Source organism: Spizellomyces punctatus (assembly GCF_000182565.1).
Source record: "Spizellomyces punctatus DAOM BR117 chromosome Unknown supercont1.2, whole genome shotgun sequence".
NCBI classification, from domain to species: domain Eukaryota; kingdom Fungi; phylum Chytridiomycota; class Chytridiomycetes; order Spizellomycetales; family Spizellomycetaceae; genus Spizellomyces; species Spizellomyces punctatus.
In genome coordinates this window covers 1,268,910-1,284,554 of record NW_015971538.1, presented here as the reverse complement: position 1 = coordinate 1,284,554, position 15,645 = coordinate 1,268,910, and the positions used below count along the sequence as shown (strand labels likewise).

The 15,645-nt window shown below is 47.6% G+C and overlaps 4 protein-coding genes across 4 annotated transcripts; 2 read left to right on the top strand and 2 right to left on the bottom strand.

The window, feature by feature from the left end:
• Positions 1–35: 35 nt before the first annotated feature.
• On the bottom strand, positions 36–2,392 carry SPPG_01375 (uncharacterized protein). Its single transcript, XM_016749697.1, has one exon. It carries the CDS (start codon positions 2,272–2,274, stop codon positions 43–45), a length of 2,232 nt encoding a protein of 743 aa, XP_016611965.1. The 5' UTR covers positions 2,275–2,392; the 3' UTR covers positions 36–42.
• A 596-nt stretch (positions 2,393–2,988) lies between these two features.
• On the top strand, positions 2,989–5,824 carry SPPG_01374 (uncharacterized protein). Its single transcript, XM_016749696.1, has 9 exons — positions 2,989–3,416; positions 3,544–3,767; positions 3,905–4,165; positions 4,233–4,334; positions 4,401–4,482; positions 4,545–4,871; positions 4,939–5,159; positions 5,231–5,348; positions 5,411–5,824. Exons 2-9 carry the CDS (start codon positions 3,577–3,579, stop codon positions 5,543–5,545), a joined length of 1,437 nt encoding a protein of 478 aa, XP_016611964.1. The 5' UTR covers positions 2,989–3,416; positions 3,544–3,576; the 3' UTR covers positions 5,546–5,824.
• Positions 5,825–5,945: 121 nt separating this feature from the next.
• On the top strand, positions 5,946–14,139 carry SPPG_01373 (uncharacterized protein). The gene is made up of 32 exons (XM_016749695.1): positions 5,946–6,496; positions 6,573–6,847; positions 6,923–7,012; positions 7,091–7,202; positions 7,259–7,899; positions 7,958–8,137; positions 8,205–8,279; positions 8,344–8,507; positions 8,576–8,924; positions 8,980–9,101; positions 9,155–9,280; positions 9,349–9,564; positions 9,620–9,819; positions 9,888–10,030; positions 10,092–10,276; positions 10,334–10,448; positions 10,523–10,681; positions 10,747–10,903; positions 10,960–11,172; positions 11,238–11,422; positions 11,483–11,611; positions 11,696–11,872; positions 11,937–12,152; positions 12,219–12,321; positions 12,384–12,726; positions 12,783–12,915; positions 12,980–13,058; positions 13,127–13,193; positions 13,253–13,412; positions 13,492–13,635; positions 13,691–13,745; positions 13,799–14,139. Exons 1-32 carry the CDS (start codon positions 5,986–5,988, stop codon positions 13,945–13,947), a joined length of 5,973 nt encoding a protein of 1,990 aa, XP_016611963.1. The 5' UTR covers positions 5,946–5,985; the 3' UTR covers positions 13,948–14,139.
• Positions 13,949–15,601, bottom strand: SPPG_01372 (uncharacterized protein). The gene is made up of 5 exons (XM_016749694.1): positions 15,413–15,601; positions 15,192–15,360; positions 15,029–15,132; positions 14,875–14,965; positions 13,949–14,813 (listed from the first exon to the last, which is right to left on the bottom strand). Exons 1-5 carry the CDS (start codon positions 15,584–15,586, stop codon positions 14,515–14,517), a joined length of 837 nt encoding a protein of 278 aa, XP_016611962.1. The 5' UTR covers positions 15,587–15,601; the 3' UTR covers positions 13,949–14,514.
• Between the last annotated feature and the right edge of the window lie 44 nt (positions 15,602–15,645).

Genomic DNA, 15,645 nt, shown 5'->3' with positions numbered 1-15,645 from the left:
ACGAATGGTCCCAATGCGAGCAATAGATACGAGACTCACCCTTCAGCAACCGACCCCGTTCTCTGAATCCGTATCAGAAATGTCATCGAGATCCACCTCCACAAATACCATCGGTTTGATGAGTGGTGATGTATCCGTCACTGTCGAATAGCCATCGGGAGTAGCGCTGCGACTGGAACGATGACCTGCGTCATCTCGTGAATCGTCCTTGTGGGCTGGGACTAGAGAGGGGACTGCTCGTCGGGTCTTGCGCTTGGATGAATTATTATTTCCTTTCTTCTTCTTTGAGGTAGTAGAAGCACGCCTTGATCGAGCTTTTTGCCGCCTTCCTTTCGCCGCAGGTTTCCTCGGTACCTCCACCTTCAGCTCCCGACACCCCACAGGTAAAGGCTCGTCCCCATCCACAACTTCTTTCCACTGCTTAGGGGTCATGGTCAAAAGCCCGTGATCAACCACTTCGTAAAACCAGTCCAAGAACTCTTCTTCTAAATGTCCGGGGATCGCGGGTATCATTCGAAGAGTGCCTGTCCGGGTCGCTCGTGCACTAGGAAGGTGGCATTGCGCGGCTTTCTCAGGACCCAGGGATGATGTTAGGAACCTGGTTAGCGCTTCTTCGAATCGATGCTTGGCAGCACTACTTAGGGCGTTCACAGAGCCAGGATATTCGCGGCGGATGATAGCTGTCCAGGGAGTCAAGCCGTCTTCTGATTCGGAAGGTTGGGGAAGAGGCGATAAAGTATGTTGGGAAGACGAACCCGGAGGGGACATTGATTTGGAAGGTTTCTCAAACTTGAGCTCACGCGGAGATATGCATCTTGACCTGGGGGAATTGTCATGAGCCGCTAGAGTCAGGTCCGCCCTCAGTTCTTCCATCTTGCGATTGAGAATATCGTTGTTTGCCTTCAGCGCTGATATTTCCTGGTCAACACGTTCCACCTTGTGCCGCAGGTCGTCTCGTTCGGTTTTGACAGCAGCATAGTCTTTTTCCTGCAAAGCAACTAATGTCTTCAACTCGGTATTGGTCATTTTCAACTGATCGAAATCTGCCCGCAATTCCGCCATTTCAAGCATCGAGCGTTCGATTTGAAGGCGAAGAGCCTCATCAATGCAAGGTACATGTTCTGCTGGCGTTTGTGACTTCACTGCTTCTTCCGAACCGGCATCCTTTAAGGCATCGCAATCTTTCCGAAGCTGAGTGAGCTCGGCTGCAGTCGTAGCACCCCGTTGCTCCAACTCCACTATCCTTTGAGCTAACCTATCAACGATCTCCTGCGCTGCCACGGCCTTTCCAGCATCTCGGTCCGCATTCTTCGAATGCCGGACAGACATCTCTTCGAACTCTGCCACACGCGTCCGTAAGTGGTGTATTTCTGCCCGCATTGCAGCCATCTGTGCTTGTTCATTTTTGAGAGCACCTTCTCTTTCTGCACATCTTGCTAACGCATTTTGCATTGACCTGACTAACTGCTCCAGAGATTTGTGGTCAAATTTCAGTGTCTCAGAGTCGGTAGTCATACGTGAGGCCTTTCGACATTCATTTTGAAGAGAGTCGACTTTCCGCTTGACAGTTTCTTCCAGATATGTTCTTTCCGCCCGAAGATGTCCAATCTCTTGCTTATTTTCGTGAATACTTTTGCGAAGAGTGTCGATATCCAAAGACAAATGCAGTAGGAGACGTTTCGATGCTTGATCGTTTTGAACCTCCTCCCGACTTGTAAGGTCGACTACACCATTCGCCGAATGGCAGCCTGACGGTTCAGCTGAAGAGCCCGATGGTTCAACGGAAGCAGTGAGATCAATAACTTCATGTTCGGATGGGCCGATGGAAAGTTTTGCACGCTTGGAGTTTGGTATGGTTCCTACAGAATGCCGTCGTTTTAATTCATGACTACAGGCCGGGAAAAGAAGCGGTGGAAAGGAGCTCTTGTGTGGATCGGATGTTCTGGACGGGCGATTTGGAGGTGCTTCTGGGAGGAATCCTGGATGGAGTAATCGTGGATGATTTGAGTCCGTGGAGGGGAGGTGAAGGAATGTAGGATGAACTTCAGGCAGGTATTGGTAGAATTCATACAACCGGGACGGACCAGCGGGATCTTGGGGCGAGAGAACAGTGGGCACGTCTACATCATGAGTAGAAGTTGCCATTGTTGTCGCCGGAGGATAATGTCCTTGCTGCTGTGCTGGTTGTTGCGAGGCTGGAAGAGACGCTGGGCGTCCATTAGCGTCAGCATCACTGGTGGAGTGTGGCGACGCGAATTCCTTGTGGGTCAACATCCCACCGTGACTACAGTGGAGATGAAATCATGTAGCTGTCAGGAGGCACACTAGCAAAAGGCAGTAGCAGTTCTCCTTGTAGAAATGGCAGTGACAAATTCAGCGTGAAATGATTCTGGTGACAGCAACAATTGTGACAGGTAGATGTTGGGGCGAGCCGTTTGTGGTTCCCTGGAACCCATTGGAGTGCATTTCAGTAGGGAAACGCCAGAATATCAAAAACGTTCATGTTCTGGCCTGACTTTTATTAAAAGTCGGCAAGCGGAGACCTAACTGACGAATAAATAAGAGATATCATCGTACAGCAGATGTGTGTGTCGTTATCAAAAAGAGAAGCAAAAAACTGAAAAAGACCAGATGCAAGAACAAAAAAGCGGGGATTAGAGCTCCTTGGAGCGATATTGGCTTGTGCGTTCAACGAACTCTTGTTCCTGTGCGCGGGTCTGTAGCGTTCAGGTCCAGAATACGTAGATCGAAGCGCAAGGGTGCATTCTCCACCATTTTTGGACCCAACGGAGGACTGCCAAACCACCGCGTCGGGAACTCATGCCCCTCAATGAGACATTTTAAAACCCTGTTCTTCCTCCAGCCCCTCGACGTGACCCCAACCTTCCAAGTTACCGACCTCCTTTCTTCTTTCATCGCCTTGACAGCCCATCCATATGGGGGCTTAGTGTCACTCCTACTCACGCTTAGTGCTGCTAAACACAATTTATAGAAGGAAATGAAAAAAGATTTATGTCGTTTTACATCGTGGTTTCGGACAAGGGCATGCTGCTGGTTACGTCCTTGTCTACGAGTGTCTGCTCAAGACGGACGAACTTTTTGTCGCGCTCAACTGCAAAAAGTCCGACATCCCCCAATGACTAGAAATCGGACTTGCGCGTTTGCTTTTCGACACTTGTTCTCGTCCCCCCATCTCCCTTGTGAACTGGTTGTCCTTTTGCACACACACACAGCGCAAAGCTTGTAATAGCAGTAGTATTCCTGTCTTTGGATATCGTCTCAACTGCTTTTACAAGCTGTGTGTGCATGCTGGACAAACCATCTGGGTCAGAGTCATTCGCGGGTACGAACGTCTTGAACACGACCAAACGTGTGCTGAAAACACCTATTACACAGCAAAACGCTGTCCAAGCAAGGTGTGTAGCATGAACTCTGACGTATATGCGTTCCTTATCTGCTTATGTGGGATTGTCCTTGGCCCATCTTGGCTCGGACATCGCGTCTCACTCGTACACCGAACTCATAGTGTTCCTTTGCATGTAGAAGATATTGAGCTAACTCATTATTTCAAGAAGGATGTCCACCGCCATGGTTCCTGTCTCAGTCACAAGCCCTTTTCCCATTGCGCCAGCGGAATCGCCCACAATTGGAAGATCTCCAGTGTCCGACACAGAGTTGTTGGACTTGGACGCCGTTCTCGGCTTCAAGTCACCCATATCTGCTTTAGCAACGGACTTGAACGTTAATCTCAGCGTTCTTAATAGCAGGTAAAGCGCACTTCCAATAGTCTTGCTTCATCGTTTTGAGGTTGCAAGAAGGTGTCATATACGCCGAACTTGATCTCATCTTTTCGTCAGATCTGATGCCTGGTACTAAATGAATCTTCCGTCCGTGTGCTGTCCAGCTCCAAGACGCCTCGTCGCTGCCTTACAAACCTCTTGCTTAGCGCAAGCGCTGACTCTCCACAAGATTCACCGTGTCCCTCTCCCATGGGCTCCCCGACTCTTTCTGATTATCGTATCCTTTGCAAGCCCCCGCGTTTCCCAGACGATCTCAAGAAACCGATACGACGTGCCGGACGCAAGCTTTACAGATCTGCGACGCGGGACTCTGGAATCTCCCTTGACGATTTCACCCTGATGGATCACGTAGATATACCTTTCAGGTGAATATCATTCTGACGTCTGATTGTTGATTTATTTCCTGTCATTAATCTCCACTCATATCCCCAGTGAGTATGAGTGCACGTCTGCAACACGGGACAACGGCGTGCTTTTGGCCCATTCCCCTGCTTCTGATGACTCCATGACTAACGACGATGACCTTCTCAGCAGGTAATGACAACCATTGAAGTGGAAAATGATTAATAGGTACCTAACTCGTGCTTTTTATCCTGCTAGTGACGGCGAAACTGAAGACAAAGCATGCCATTGGAGCAAGCTTGCTTCTCCAAGATTTCCCCGACCGAGCTTCCCCAGACAGGTGGGTACTGTTTCGCAGTCAACTGTCGTAATACTTCTTCTAACCATATGGCGACATTTCAGTCGACAGAACCTACTCTCCTTCAAAGAAAGCGCCAGCTGATGGCCCCTGCTAGCTCCAAACTCTTCTTGGACAATGATCCTTTTCACGCAGAACATCCAATGCATGTTGATTCTGTTCAAGATCGCGAGTGGAAGCGTGCTGGCGTTGCGCCACCAATCAAGATGCGTCGCACTCAGAGCTGCTCGTCTGCTCAGTCGCCATCGGAATTGTCTATCCACGTGCAAGGACAGCGGCCCAACAATGCGGCGATCTATGGCCATGAAGATTCGTTACTCCCTTGGTTTCCGGGCGAAAGTGATTCGCATAAACGCATTGACGGACAAACGGTATTGCTTTCATTTATTATTCCTTATGAGGAATCCTACCAACTCAGCTTTGTTGTTCTTTACTCAGCTTGTCAATCTCCTTGACGGCCATTACTCAAGCACCATTGACGAATTTTATATTATTGACTGTCGCTTTCCCTACGAGTATGAAGGCGGGCACATTCACTCTGCACGCAACATCAATACAAAGGCAGAACTTGAAAAGCTTTTTTTCACTCCTCCGATTACGGACAAGAAAGTGGTTATTGTTTTCCACTGTGAATTCTCTTCCCACCGGGCTCCCCGAATGTAGGTTGCCATTGTTATGACGCAGGATGGAGACATCACTTGTACAACCTTTAACTGGCTTATATTTATAGGGCATCCTATATGCGCACGCAGGACAGACAGCTGAACCTTCAAGAATACCCGAAACTGCACTATCCAGAGATTTACGTGCTTAAGGGAGGATATAAAAATTTCTATGCGGAGTTCAAGGTGGGCTTATTACATAATCAGAGGCACGTGGATCGGACGCCTGACTAAGCCATGTCCCCCAGAGTCGGTGTTTTCCACAACGTTATATTGAAATGTGCGATCGCAGCTACCTCGCAAACCTAAAGGAACACAAGGCTATTCACAAGCGCGAGTTCGGACGTAGCATTTCGGAGAGCTACATTGGGCAAAATCGCTAATCCTGCCTTTTGAGCCTCCCAGCAATGATTACATCACTGCGATGGACTTAGGGATGTACACACGGGGAACAAAACACAAATGCTGCGATTTAGTTTTTGGTCGATCGTTCGCATTAACTGTACAAAGACTTGTATAAAGGACCATTCTAGTGTGAAGGGACCTGCGCTGGATGAACGGCGTGGTGAATAATGCTGGAAGGATACCCCGCCCCGAATCGATTCTATATAGAGGCAAACTTGTACAAATAGATAATGGAAATTCTGCAGTATTTCAACCCACTCATAGCCTCAAGGCAACAACCCAAAAGCACATTTTTGTATGGACAACATGTCTGATTACGTGATTAAACAAGGTTGTGCGTGATCGCGACCCAACGCGTCCGAGATCGCGTCTCTGTAGCTCATCCTTGACGAACAGACGTGGACGCTTGCGGGCAACTATGGCCGCAACAGCAGCACTAGACCCGTTACGATCTCATCCTATTTTATTTACGATATCTCCTGCCGACCGTCCTATTGTATCCAAATGGCTAAACGAGGTGAAAACGTTCTTTGCCACGACGGCCGCGCAAGCTGCAGATATATCCAAGAGTTTTGCACTAGCACCTTCCAAAGGTGCACCGGGTACACTTCCACCATCAGCGGCCGCTGCAGCTTCGAACGCTACTGCTCTCGCCTATGTGGGTGGTGCCGGACCAAGCGCTGTCGGACTGGCCGGACCAGTTGTTGGAATAGGACAGCAGAATTTTATGGCGATGGAAGATGTGTTAGAGGGCATAACGGTGCACTATGCTGTCCAGCTCACCTCTATACTGGGGCACTTTTTGGAAAATATACGGATTGAAGCTGCGAGGCTTTTATTTTCGTTGGCGGTCATATTCGACAAAAAAGTCCAGGAGCTGAACAAAAAGGTCGAAAAGGTGGCAGTGGGATTCCAGACGGATGATAAAGGTTTGTCACTCTCAGCGGCCTGGTTAAATCTCGGATGCTCCTCATACTGATTGATATGCAATCATGCACCTGCTAGGATACTACTCTGCGGTTCACGAACTGTTCCATTACATTGGCCCAGCACTATCGGGGATGGCTGTAGCACTCGTGGCCGGTCTCGAATGTTTCTACACTTGTCCCGATTGGACCGTTCGTGGCGTATGCAACTCAGCCTTGGCGCGACTTGTGTATGAAAACGATAAAATCTTTCTGGAAGAGGACCAGTTGGCTGCGATTTGGAATCTATATTTCTCATTACATTCTATACCGATCATTTCAAAAGTTTTCCCAGATCGTATTGTCATTGTGAAGGTGCGAGAGCGAGTGGATTAAGGGCAGCTTCGGATACTTAGCATGAACGTTTGACTGATGACATTCTTGTTGCAGGCGCTCGGATTGCTTGCTCCACTTTATAGTCCCGCAGATTCTGCCCTCACATATAGAATTGTAGATAGTTTGTTAAGGTTGCAAGACAAGGTTGTTACGAGGTTGCTCTTTTGGATACGACATGATTTTCACGTCTTGACGCTTTTTGTTTTTTCCCCACGTTCACAGACTGCGCTAGAGACTGAGGCTATTAAGAGCACTTTGCGAAAGATTTTTGAGAAACTTGCCGAGCGCTCTATCAACCCATCGGGCGTTGATCCCAATAACCAGGAGCCTATTGGTAAGATGGTTTTGTTTGAAGTTTAAAAAACCGCTTGTGAACGTTCTTGCATTCAGGTACTGGTTTTGCTTTATTTGTTAACCTCATCAACCCTCATGACGAGTATGCATATGACCTGCTTTCGTGGGCGCTTGAAAGCTACTCTGCAAGTCTGCTTCCATCTATCGGCGGCGCGAAAGCGAAAAAGTTTCCGGTAGCTGAATTTCCACCGTTAACTGAATTTGTCAAATCCCTTGCAAACCATTTCCGAGCTACTCCTGCCCTTGTCCGTTACGGGGCGTGTGTTTCCCTCCACACGTCCCTCAGCATCTATCCGAATATGGTTGCGGACAATAAAGAACTATATGTCCATATTATCACCGGGGTGTTGGACACTGACTATCTTAGCGCATTCCTTTACGTTTCAATGATAGAGGCTCTAAAAACGGAAGAGGGAAAGGGCTTAAAACATATGCTCGCGTCGCTGAGACATCAAGAGCGCAATGGAGCTGATTATGATACGTTGTACGCAACGGCGCTTCAGGCCAAAGGAAGGGACTTGACGATGAGTGATATCCTGGACGTCGCCATTAAGGCGAGCCCGCCATTGGCACCAAAGTTGTTGCAAAAGATGGCCAACTCCTTAGAATACTTGACAAAGCCAATGCAACTAAGGCAACTCGAACTGGTGCGCCTATGGGGCAGCAAGAGTCAAAAGGTAAAGAATAATATTTAGCATGGGACCAAGAATATTGCTCTAACTGAAAGTATCTTAGTTTGACACCTTTTTGATGCAAACGCTCGTGCCGTATTGCAATAGTGGGGATGAAGATATCCAAATGGCCGCACTCAAGGTTATTTTCTCGCTTATTCCCAGTTTCCGTACGGCTTCGCCGGCCGATATCTCCTTTGCGTGGGCATACTTCCATGCATTAATGGACCAGAAAATCAAAGCGGTATGCGAAAGAATATGAGCAACGCTGTGCAGTACATTGAGCAAAAACTCACACGGATTAATCATAGTCAATCCTTCAAGCCGTGCTAACCCTCATCAAACAATTTCCGCTGGATAAGTTGGTGGACGATGCTAGAGAGGAGGTAACTGCAGATATGAATGGGGAAATAAACTGCCTTGGTCTCATCCTTGAGATTTGGTATTTAGCTTCTCAACACCCTATTCAAACTAGTTTTCCACCACGAACCAAACGTCCGGATAATGGTATACGACATAATAGGGAGTTACACAGATTTCTGGAAAGCGAGCGGACTATTCAACGCGGCCATTGGTATCATGTTCTTGGCCATCGGTGATCATAACGAACAGTGGTATGTCCTGGGGATCGGGCGGGACTTTAAACCGGCTGTTCTTTAACACTCCAATTTCTGCCACCAAGCGCCAAAAAAGCCAGTGACTATTTGTTTCGTTTGTCAGACACACATTTTGGGAGCATTGTTACACCTCTTGGGGCTGTTAGAGATGCCCAAGGTGGACCCTTCCCTCTCCTCCTAAAAGCGTACGACGAGCTGGCAAATGTGATAGCACGGGATCGCACCGAGATTACGGAACTCGTCGATGCCATTACACTTGATGCCAATGTTGACGAGTTTTGGAATTTCTACTTGGAGGATGCGCCGGACAACCAGCTTGTGCGTCCCGATGATTACAACTACGCACGGAATTTTGTCCACACTCCTTTTTGGATATCTCTACTTTTGACCAAGTTGGGCGTTCCTCCGCCATCGGTGCGTTTTCCGCTGCAACGCATTTAGCTTATATGTACACTGACCGTATGCCTAGGTTGGGGAAGGCGTTCCGCGGAACGTCATGCCAACGACTCCAGCAGGGAAAAGACGATTCATTTGTGGCTTCATGCTTTGCTTGCTTCCCACGTGCGGAATGCCCGATCCTGTACTGCGCAGGTACTTTTCTTGAGCTGATTGATGCTTGCTGGCAGCTGCTGACAATTGCATAGGACAGCATGTATATCAATAGTTCGATGCTGCTTCCGTGGTCAATCCTTGCATCCCGGTATGATGCGCGGCCTGTTGGAGTTTGTTAGTCAGCAAATGATGGCCCATAAACAGTGGACATTCCAATTGTAAGTACTATGCCCTACGTTTACATTTTCTTTGTTTGCTAGCCATTGAGTACGTTTTTCACATTCAGGTCTGCACTGGATATCTTGAAAATTGTTACCCGCTTGAAATTGCCGGGCATTTCGCCATCTATTCTGCTACAATATATTGATCTATCTCTGGATGTGGCTTACAACACGCCTTCGTCCATTGTAAAGCTTGGTGCACTGGACTTGATTGAGACGTTCTTATTGGTCTTTCCACATGGTGTGGCCACCAAGCTGCAAGAAATACGTGATGTCGTTCGGTAAGCATAAATCCTTCTTATCTGCATTGTCAGAGCTAATGCTATCGTCGGTTAGGGCTTTGATTGTTGATACGGATTCAGACGTTGTCAACAGTGCGTCGCGGCTGTTTCCTCTCGTATTTCGCTGCGTCCCTACTACCCAATCAGCGGATTTTCTTGCGTATCTCAAAAGTGAGATTGCAACAATACAGACGGGTGGTCCGCAGGCAAACGGAGACCCAATGGTTGCCGGATTGACGACAGAAGAGTCTGATCGTAAGTTCCGCCTCGACTTTTCAATATGTTCATATTGACGATTAATGGGCAATATGTTTGGCGGACAGGTGTTGTTCGACTGAGCATCAAAGCGATGGGGGCGATCAATGACCCTGCCATTGCATATGCTATCGTGCTAGAATTGATGCCGTTCCTAAGAACCAAACAATGGTCTTTTCGAGCAGCAGCTTTGGCGTCGGCGTTATCGCAGGTGCGAATCTAGGAAATCATGTTGTAACGCACAGTGGTTAATGTTGTCATCGTATATTCAGGTCCCTAATCTTGACGGGGTCCAAAGCATGACCATATTATGGACACTTCTGCCCCTATACGGAGATCCCAATGAGTCCGTCAGATTGATATTTTCGCGTTATCTCCGAAGGGTACCTTCAAAACAGGACGCTCTCTGCAAAAGTCTACCACCGCACCCTGATGATAGCTTGGTTCTGCCAACAACGTACGTCAATCTGCTGCGAGGCTTTTAGAGACAATTCCTTAATAACATTGTGCTCAGATCTTGGGAAGATCTCCTAGCGGATAATGCAAGCTTCACGGTGAACGCGAAGAATATGAATGATATATTATTCGAATTGGATGCGCTTGGAGGCGCGTCGGACCCGGATGTACTGGTATGCAATGTGTTTAGAGTTTTATGCAGAGTGCACTATTGAGAACCATACTGAGCATAAACATCTCGATGCAGCCGATGGAGGACGACGGATTCCGTCTCCCTATCATCTCACAGAAGCTCATGGGACGCTTCAAAGAGTTGGTCAGGACTGTATGCGGCCCTGTGCCACCCGCTAACATTAGCGAGGTGATGTACTATCTCCAAGAACTTCAGAGAAATCGACAAATGCAGGTTAGTTGCTCTTCGCTGCCGACCAACGTGTTATCTGTAACGAACTCAGCATAACTCAACTTTAGGGACCGGCTATTATGGTGCTGTCCGAGTTTTGCTGCTTACATGAGACGACTGTGGCCGACGTCATCGAGATCTTCACCAACCATTTGAGTCAAGAAATTACACCAGACAGAGCCACCGTAATTGAAGCCTGCATGTTGGGACTGAGGAACATATCAGGTACGGAACAATGATTTAGTTTTTTGCGTACACTATGTTTCAACGCACAATGCTAGAGTACTCCCCATCGGCTTTTAAGCAAATCCTTGTCAAGATCTCCAGTCCAGCTGTTATTAGCGAGGGAGATTTAATGGCATTATTTTACCTCTCTGATTTGATTCAAGATATTTGCGCCAATAAAGCACTCGAACTGCTCCGCAAGTATGTGCCAATTATCACCAGCCAGCGGCATGCTATCCGAAAACGACTGCTGGCCGTGTACCTCAATGGTAAGTGGCCGATCGCCAAAGACAATTAGGCTGCAAACTTCCAAGTCTCATCATGCTGCTTTCAGTCGAGCTCGCTCTAATTTCCGGTCAGGATGAGATGGCCAAAGTACTAGATGCGATTCAGATACTCCTCGACACCACCGATGAAGCCGATACGCGAAGAAAAGTTTACGGATGTCTTGGGAAAATATTAGGGCATTTAGGACCAAAACATTCTTTATTCCGGAGCTTGTTGAATAATGCAAAGAAGGTCAGTTCTATGCACCTATATCACCTTGAAGACAGTTTACAGATCCGTCGGCTTTGATAGGAAATCCGCTCAAAGCACCCAGAGGTGCGGCTTCGATCTCTCGACATTGTTCGCATCTTGGCTAAGTACATGTCAACGGAAGAAGCAATATGGTTTTGCTTCCTATATCTCGCTGACTCAAACCGGGAGGTGAGGGGCCCACTTTAAATTTTTTGCAAGATCTTCTTGGTACTGATAAGCAAATTCCAACACATTCCGGGTATATTCATCCAGGTGCGCAACAAGTCAAAAGATGTCTTGATTGTAGAGGGAATGCTAGACTTCGTCGTTCCCGCTCTTCGAACCTACAAGCCTAATGCGGGTTCCAAAAGAGCAATAATATTGGAAAGTTGTAAACTGCCCTCCATTGATAAGCTTGTGCTAGCAATCAATACGAAGGAAAATGACGAGGTAAGTCGAATAATTATTAGTCTTCGGAATATTATTGATGCTTCATCGCTTCATATATGTCTAGGCGCGCATTCGGGTACCATTTCCTGATGAAGATCCGTACAATGTACGTTGGTATAGTTCGGATCGACGACGAAAATTCTCAGAGCGTTATGGCTTGCCCGAGTCTGCTTTTGCACGAGCAATGTTGCCCTTACCTCAGAGTATAATGACGCTAGTGGAGGACAAGTCGGCAGCGATAAAAAAGCCCACTCCCGAAATCCTAGCTAAATATCAATGGGTATGCACTCGTTTATGAAGCGAGCGTGGGTCCTACTTCTAACCTTATGATTGAACGTGTATCCAGCTCATGAATATAGACAGTATAACCATACTTCGTGAATGTATCCGAAAATACTCGCAAGTGGCCTCGGATCTGGTGGAGTCCACATTGGAGAAGGTGGAGGATGGTGAGTCTCTCATGAAGGAATTTTGCAGGACATTGGGAGCCAGAACTGACCACGCTTACCAGAAATCGCTCCAAGAGAGCGAGGCCGTTCAGAGACGAGGAGACCCGGTTCTGACGGTGGACCACGAGGAGAAGATGATACCCCTAGGCCATCCTCTTCTGGTGGAGAAGATGACGAAGTCGATATTGAAGCGGAAACCCACCTCATCGACGTGCTTTCAAATCTTTTGTTTGCGCACGATGGAATAGGAGATAAAGTTCCCGGATGGATGGATCGAATGCAGGCCTTTATTGCCGCATGCAACAGTAACGCAGCTCTCATTCGGGAAACTTTGTACACAAATTTGGAGAGCAGCTTTTTCTTCTTCAACGAATATATTGATATACCGATTGTGAGCGATGAACAGTGAGTAGTTCAGAAGATGTAGTATCCTCTTCACTTCTTATTAACTCGGAACACAGATACGAAGCGCTGGAGGAATTCAAAACTGCAAATCAGGAAGCCACTCTGGAAATTGTCAAGACTGGAAAGACCGACAAGTTCTCAGCATTAGAGATCCGAAAAAATGAGCTTAATGATCTAGTTGACACGAGGGTAAGGCACCGTTGTGCCATGCAAGGCGGCCAGTGAACCCTATCTCATATGCGAGATATTTCAGAGCGAACAACTCCGAAGGTTGACAGTCATTGCCCTTCATGGCACGTCGGGCTACGGCCTTTTCCATGCCCTTTCCACTGGTAAATACCACTTTCTTGAGTTCAGCGCCAAGAGGACGGGCTAAAGAATCTCTCTTTGATCCATATAGCGGTCCCCGAATCACGGCTCATGTCCGCCTTCCAATTTCTGGCGGACATGCTAGAGAATGAACACAGGTCCGGTTCTGAGTATTCATCTTTACGTTGATCGCAACTCTAAATCATCTGAACATTAGGGGCATACGCATAGCTGCAGTCGAAGCGCTCGTCACGATTGTCATGATCCAACTTGAGGCAGCGATCAAACCCGGATTTGTTAACAAAATTAAGGGTATCATGCAAAATTTACTGACCAGGCTACAAACTGTGGACGATAGTGCATCGCTTTATCGGAGAGTACGTTTACGTTCTTTGCTTGTTCAGAATCTCTGAAAAACCCGCACGTCGCCAACCTTCTCTTTTCACATCAACTTAGAAAGCCGATATGGTTAGCGTTATGGCGCAACTGATGACATACGTCAAGGAGCGAAGATTGAGACTCAACTTTATACGCGTGCTCGTTCAGCTTTGGAAAGACCCAGATTCCGAAGTTCGTGTGGCGGCCATTAAAATGATGCAGGTACAGATCACAATCAGATACATTTATGCTAGTGACAAATCTAACTGTGTTATAGCTGCTTGGCGAGCGTGGCGTAACAGAAATCACAGAGTGCTTCAATGACAACGAATGTAAGGCATGCAATTCTAGTTTTCAAACTCACAGTAGCTCAAATATCTTTCAGCAGCAGATCAGCTCGCCGGAGATGAAGAAGACAGGCCACCTCAAGTCATGAAAGAACTTGCGGGGCTTATCAATAATCCTGAATATCCTGAGAAGGACATACTGCAAGATCTGCTAAAGTGGCGATTTACTCAACCTGTCAAACCTTAGTCGACGAACATCCAGCACGCTGTACATATTTACATCACTACATAAGCAATATTATACATTTAGAGACGTCAAGCGCTAGCTATAGGAAAATTCATCTTTTTAGCCACTTGTAAGCATCGCCACAGGCATCTTCCTTTGCGGTACTCTTGCGGCTATGCGCTCGCAACGTCTCAAATGTCTTCCCACTGATCATTACTTTGCATTTTACGCCACCTTGGACTATATCTTTACTATAGCTATAAGTAGGGCGGGGAAGGCTCAGCTTCAAGCATTCAGCATGCAGCAGCTCACAATAGGTAGGATTGTTGCTCCCTTCCTCTCCAGAGCTTTGGTATATTACGTCATCCGGATCGGAAGCTTCTTCTCGGCGCCTTTTGGAACCCAATCCCCATGAGGAGGACAGTGCACCCAAAACTGTGTTCCTCCATTGGCGGAGCACACCGGGCGATTCTGACCGCTCTTCAACATCACCTTCTATTGTTTCCCAAGCGACTGCGGCTGCCGATTCTTTAGCTTGAGCTTCCGTTTTACTTCCTGGCAGGGATGTGAACTTCTGCCCACCCACAGTTACTTGAGCAATCCACTGTCCACTAGGTAATAGTCGAGAAAGGTAATCCACCTTAGTGGCACCGTTTGTAGCCGCACTCCAATCAGCCAAGCGTTCACAATAGCTTTTCGTGGTCTCCAATTGTCGGGCTCTAATGCTCGATCCGCCCTCTGCAAATACTGACGTAAGCTTTCAGACTCACGGCGAGTGGCAGTGAGGTTCATTTCACACATGGTATTTTTACCATTCGATACAGACGAAATGCGCGAAGCGTTGTCATTGAGGGGATCATTTCGCACTACCGCAGGGCTTCCTGATGCTGCGATGGATTTCTTAGGTTCCTGCAGCCAAAATCGATAGCGCAAAATATTAACACATACACTTTTGCGATGCTTCTTCAGCAAGGGCCTTAAACGCGTGTCTTGCGGCGCTTTCCTTCGCATCTTGCTTCCTGCTGAACGATTTGTAACTCTATAATGCAAGATGAATCATGTGTCTGGCAACATAACTTTCCAAAGCGATTGACAGTCATACGTGAAAATATTGCCCGGCAACTCTCGCTCTACACTTCCACGGCCCATTGGCAGAACCCTGTCCGTCAGCCCATATGAAATACTCTGGTTGCTCTTTCATATTGGCTTTCGATAGAGCTTGTTAGTAGGCAACAATAGAAGTACATCGACAAGATAGTGCTTACCGGCACACCAGTTACACAACAAGGAAATGAAATTCAGTCCACCCTCGCTAGACGTGGTGAAGTACGGGTGCCCACTCTCTTGTAGATGCTGTACTGCCGCCGCTGCGACCGTACGCTTTGCGTCCTGCTTATTTTGAAAGCCGTCCGCCTTGAACAATGCATCGTTCACCTGACCTGGAGATTAGGACCACATATCATGTCTACGTATTCTCGCGACACACCTGTAGTTTGACCGAAAATGGTGGCCCAGACGAGAATGTGTACTCGGGTGCTGGAAGCTTATTTTTCTGGCAAAATACGAAAAGGCTCGCTATCGCTGCTCCGCCAACAATAGCAGCCTCGGCTGTTGGCGCCGGAATTGGGATGGTAAAGGTTTGGTTGGCTCGTTCGGACATGCGATCCTGTTGGAGATCTCGTCAACCTTCGCTGGGGATTATAATGTAAGCAGGCTGTG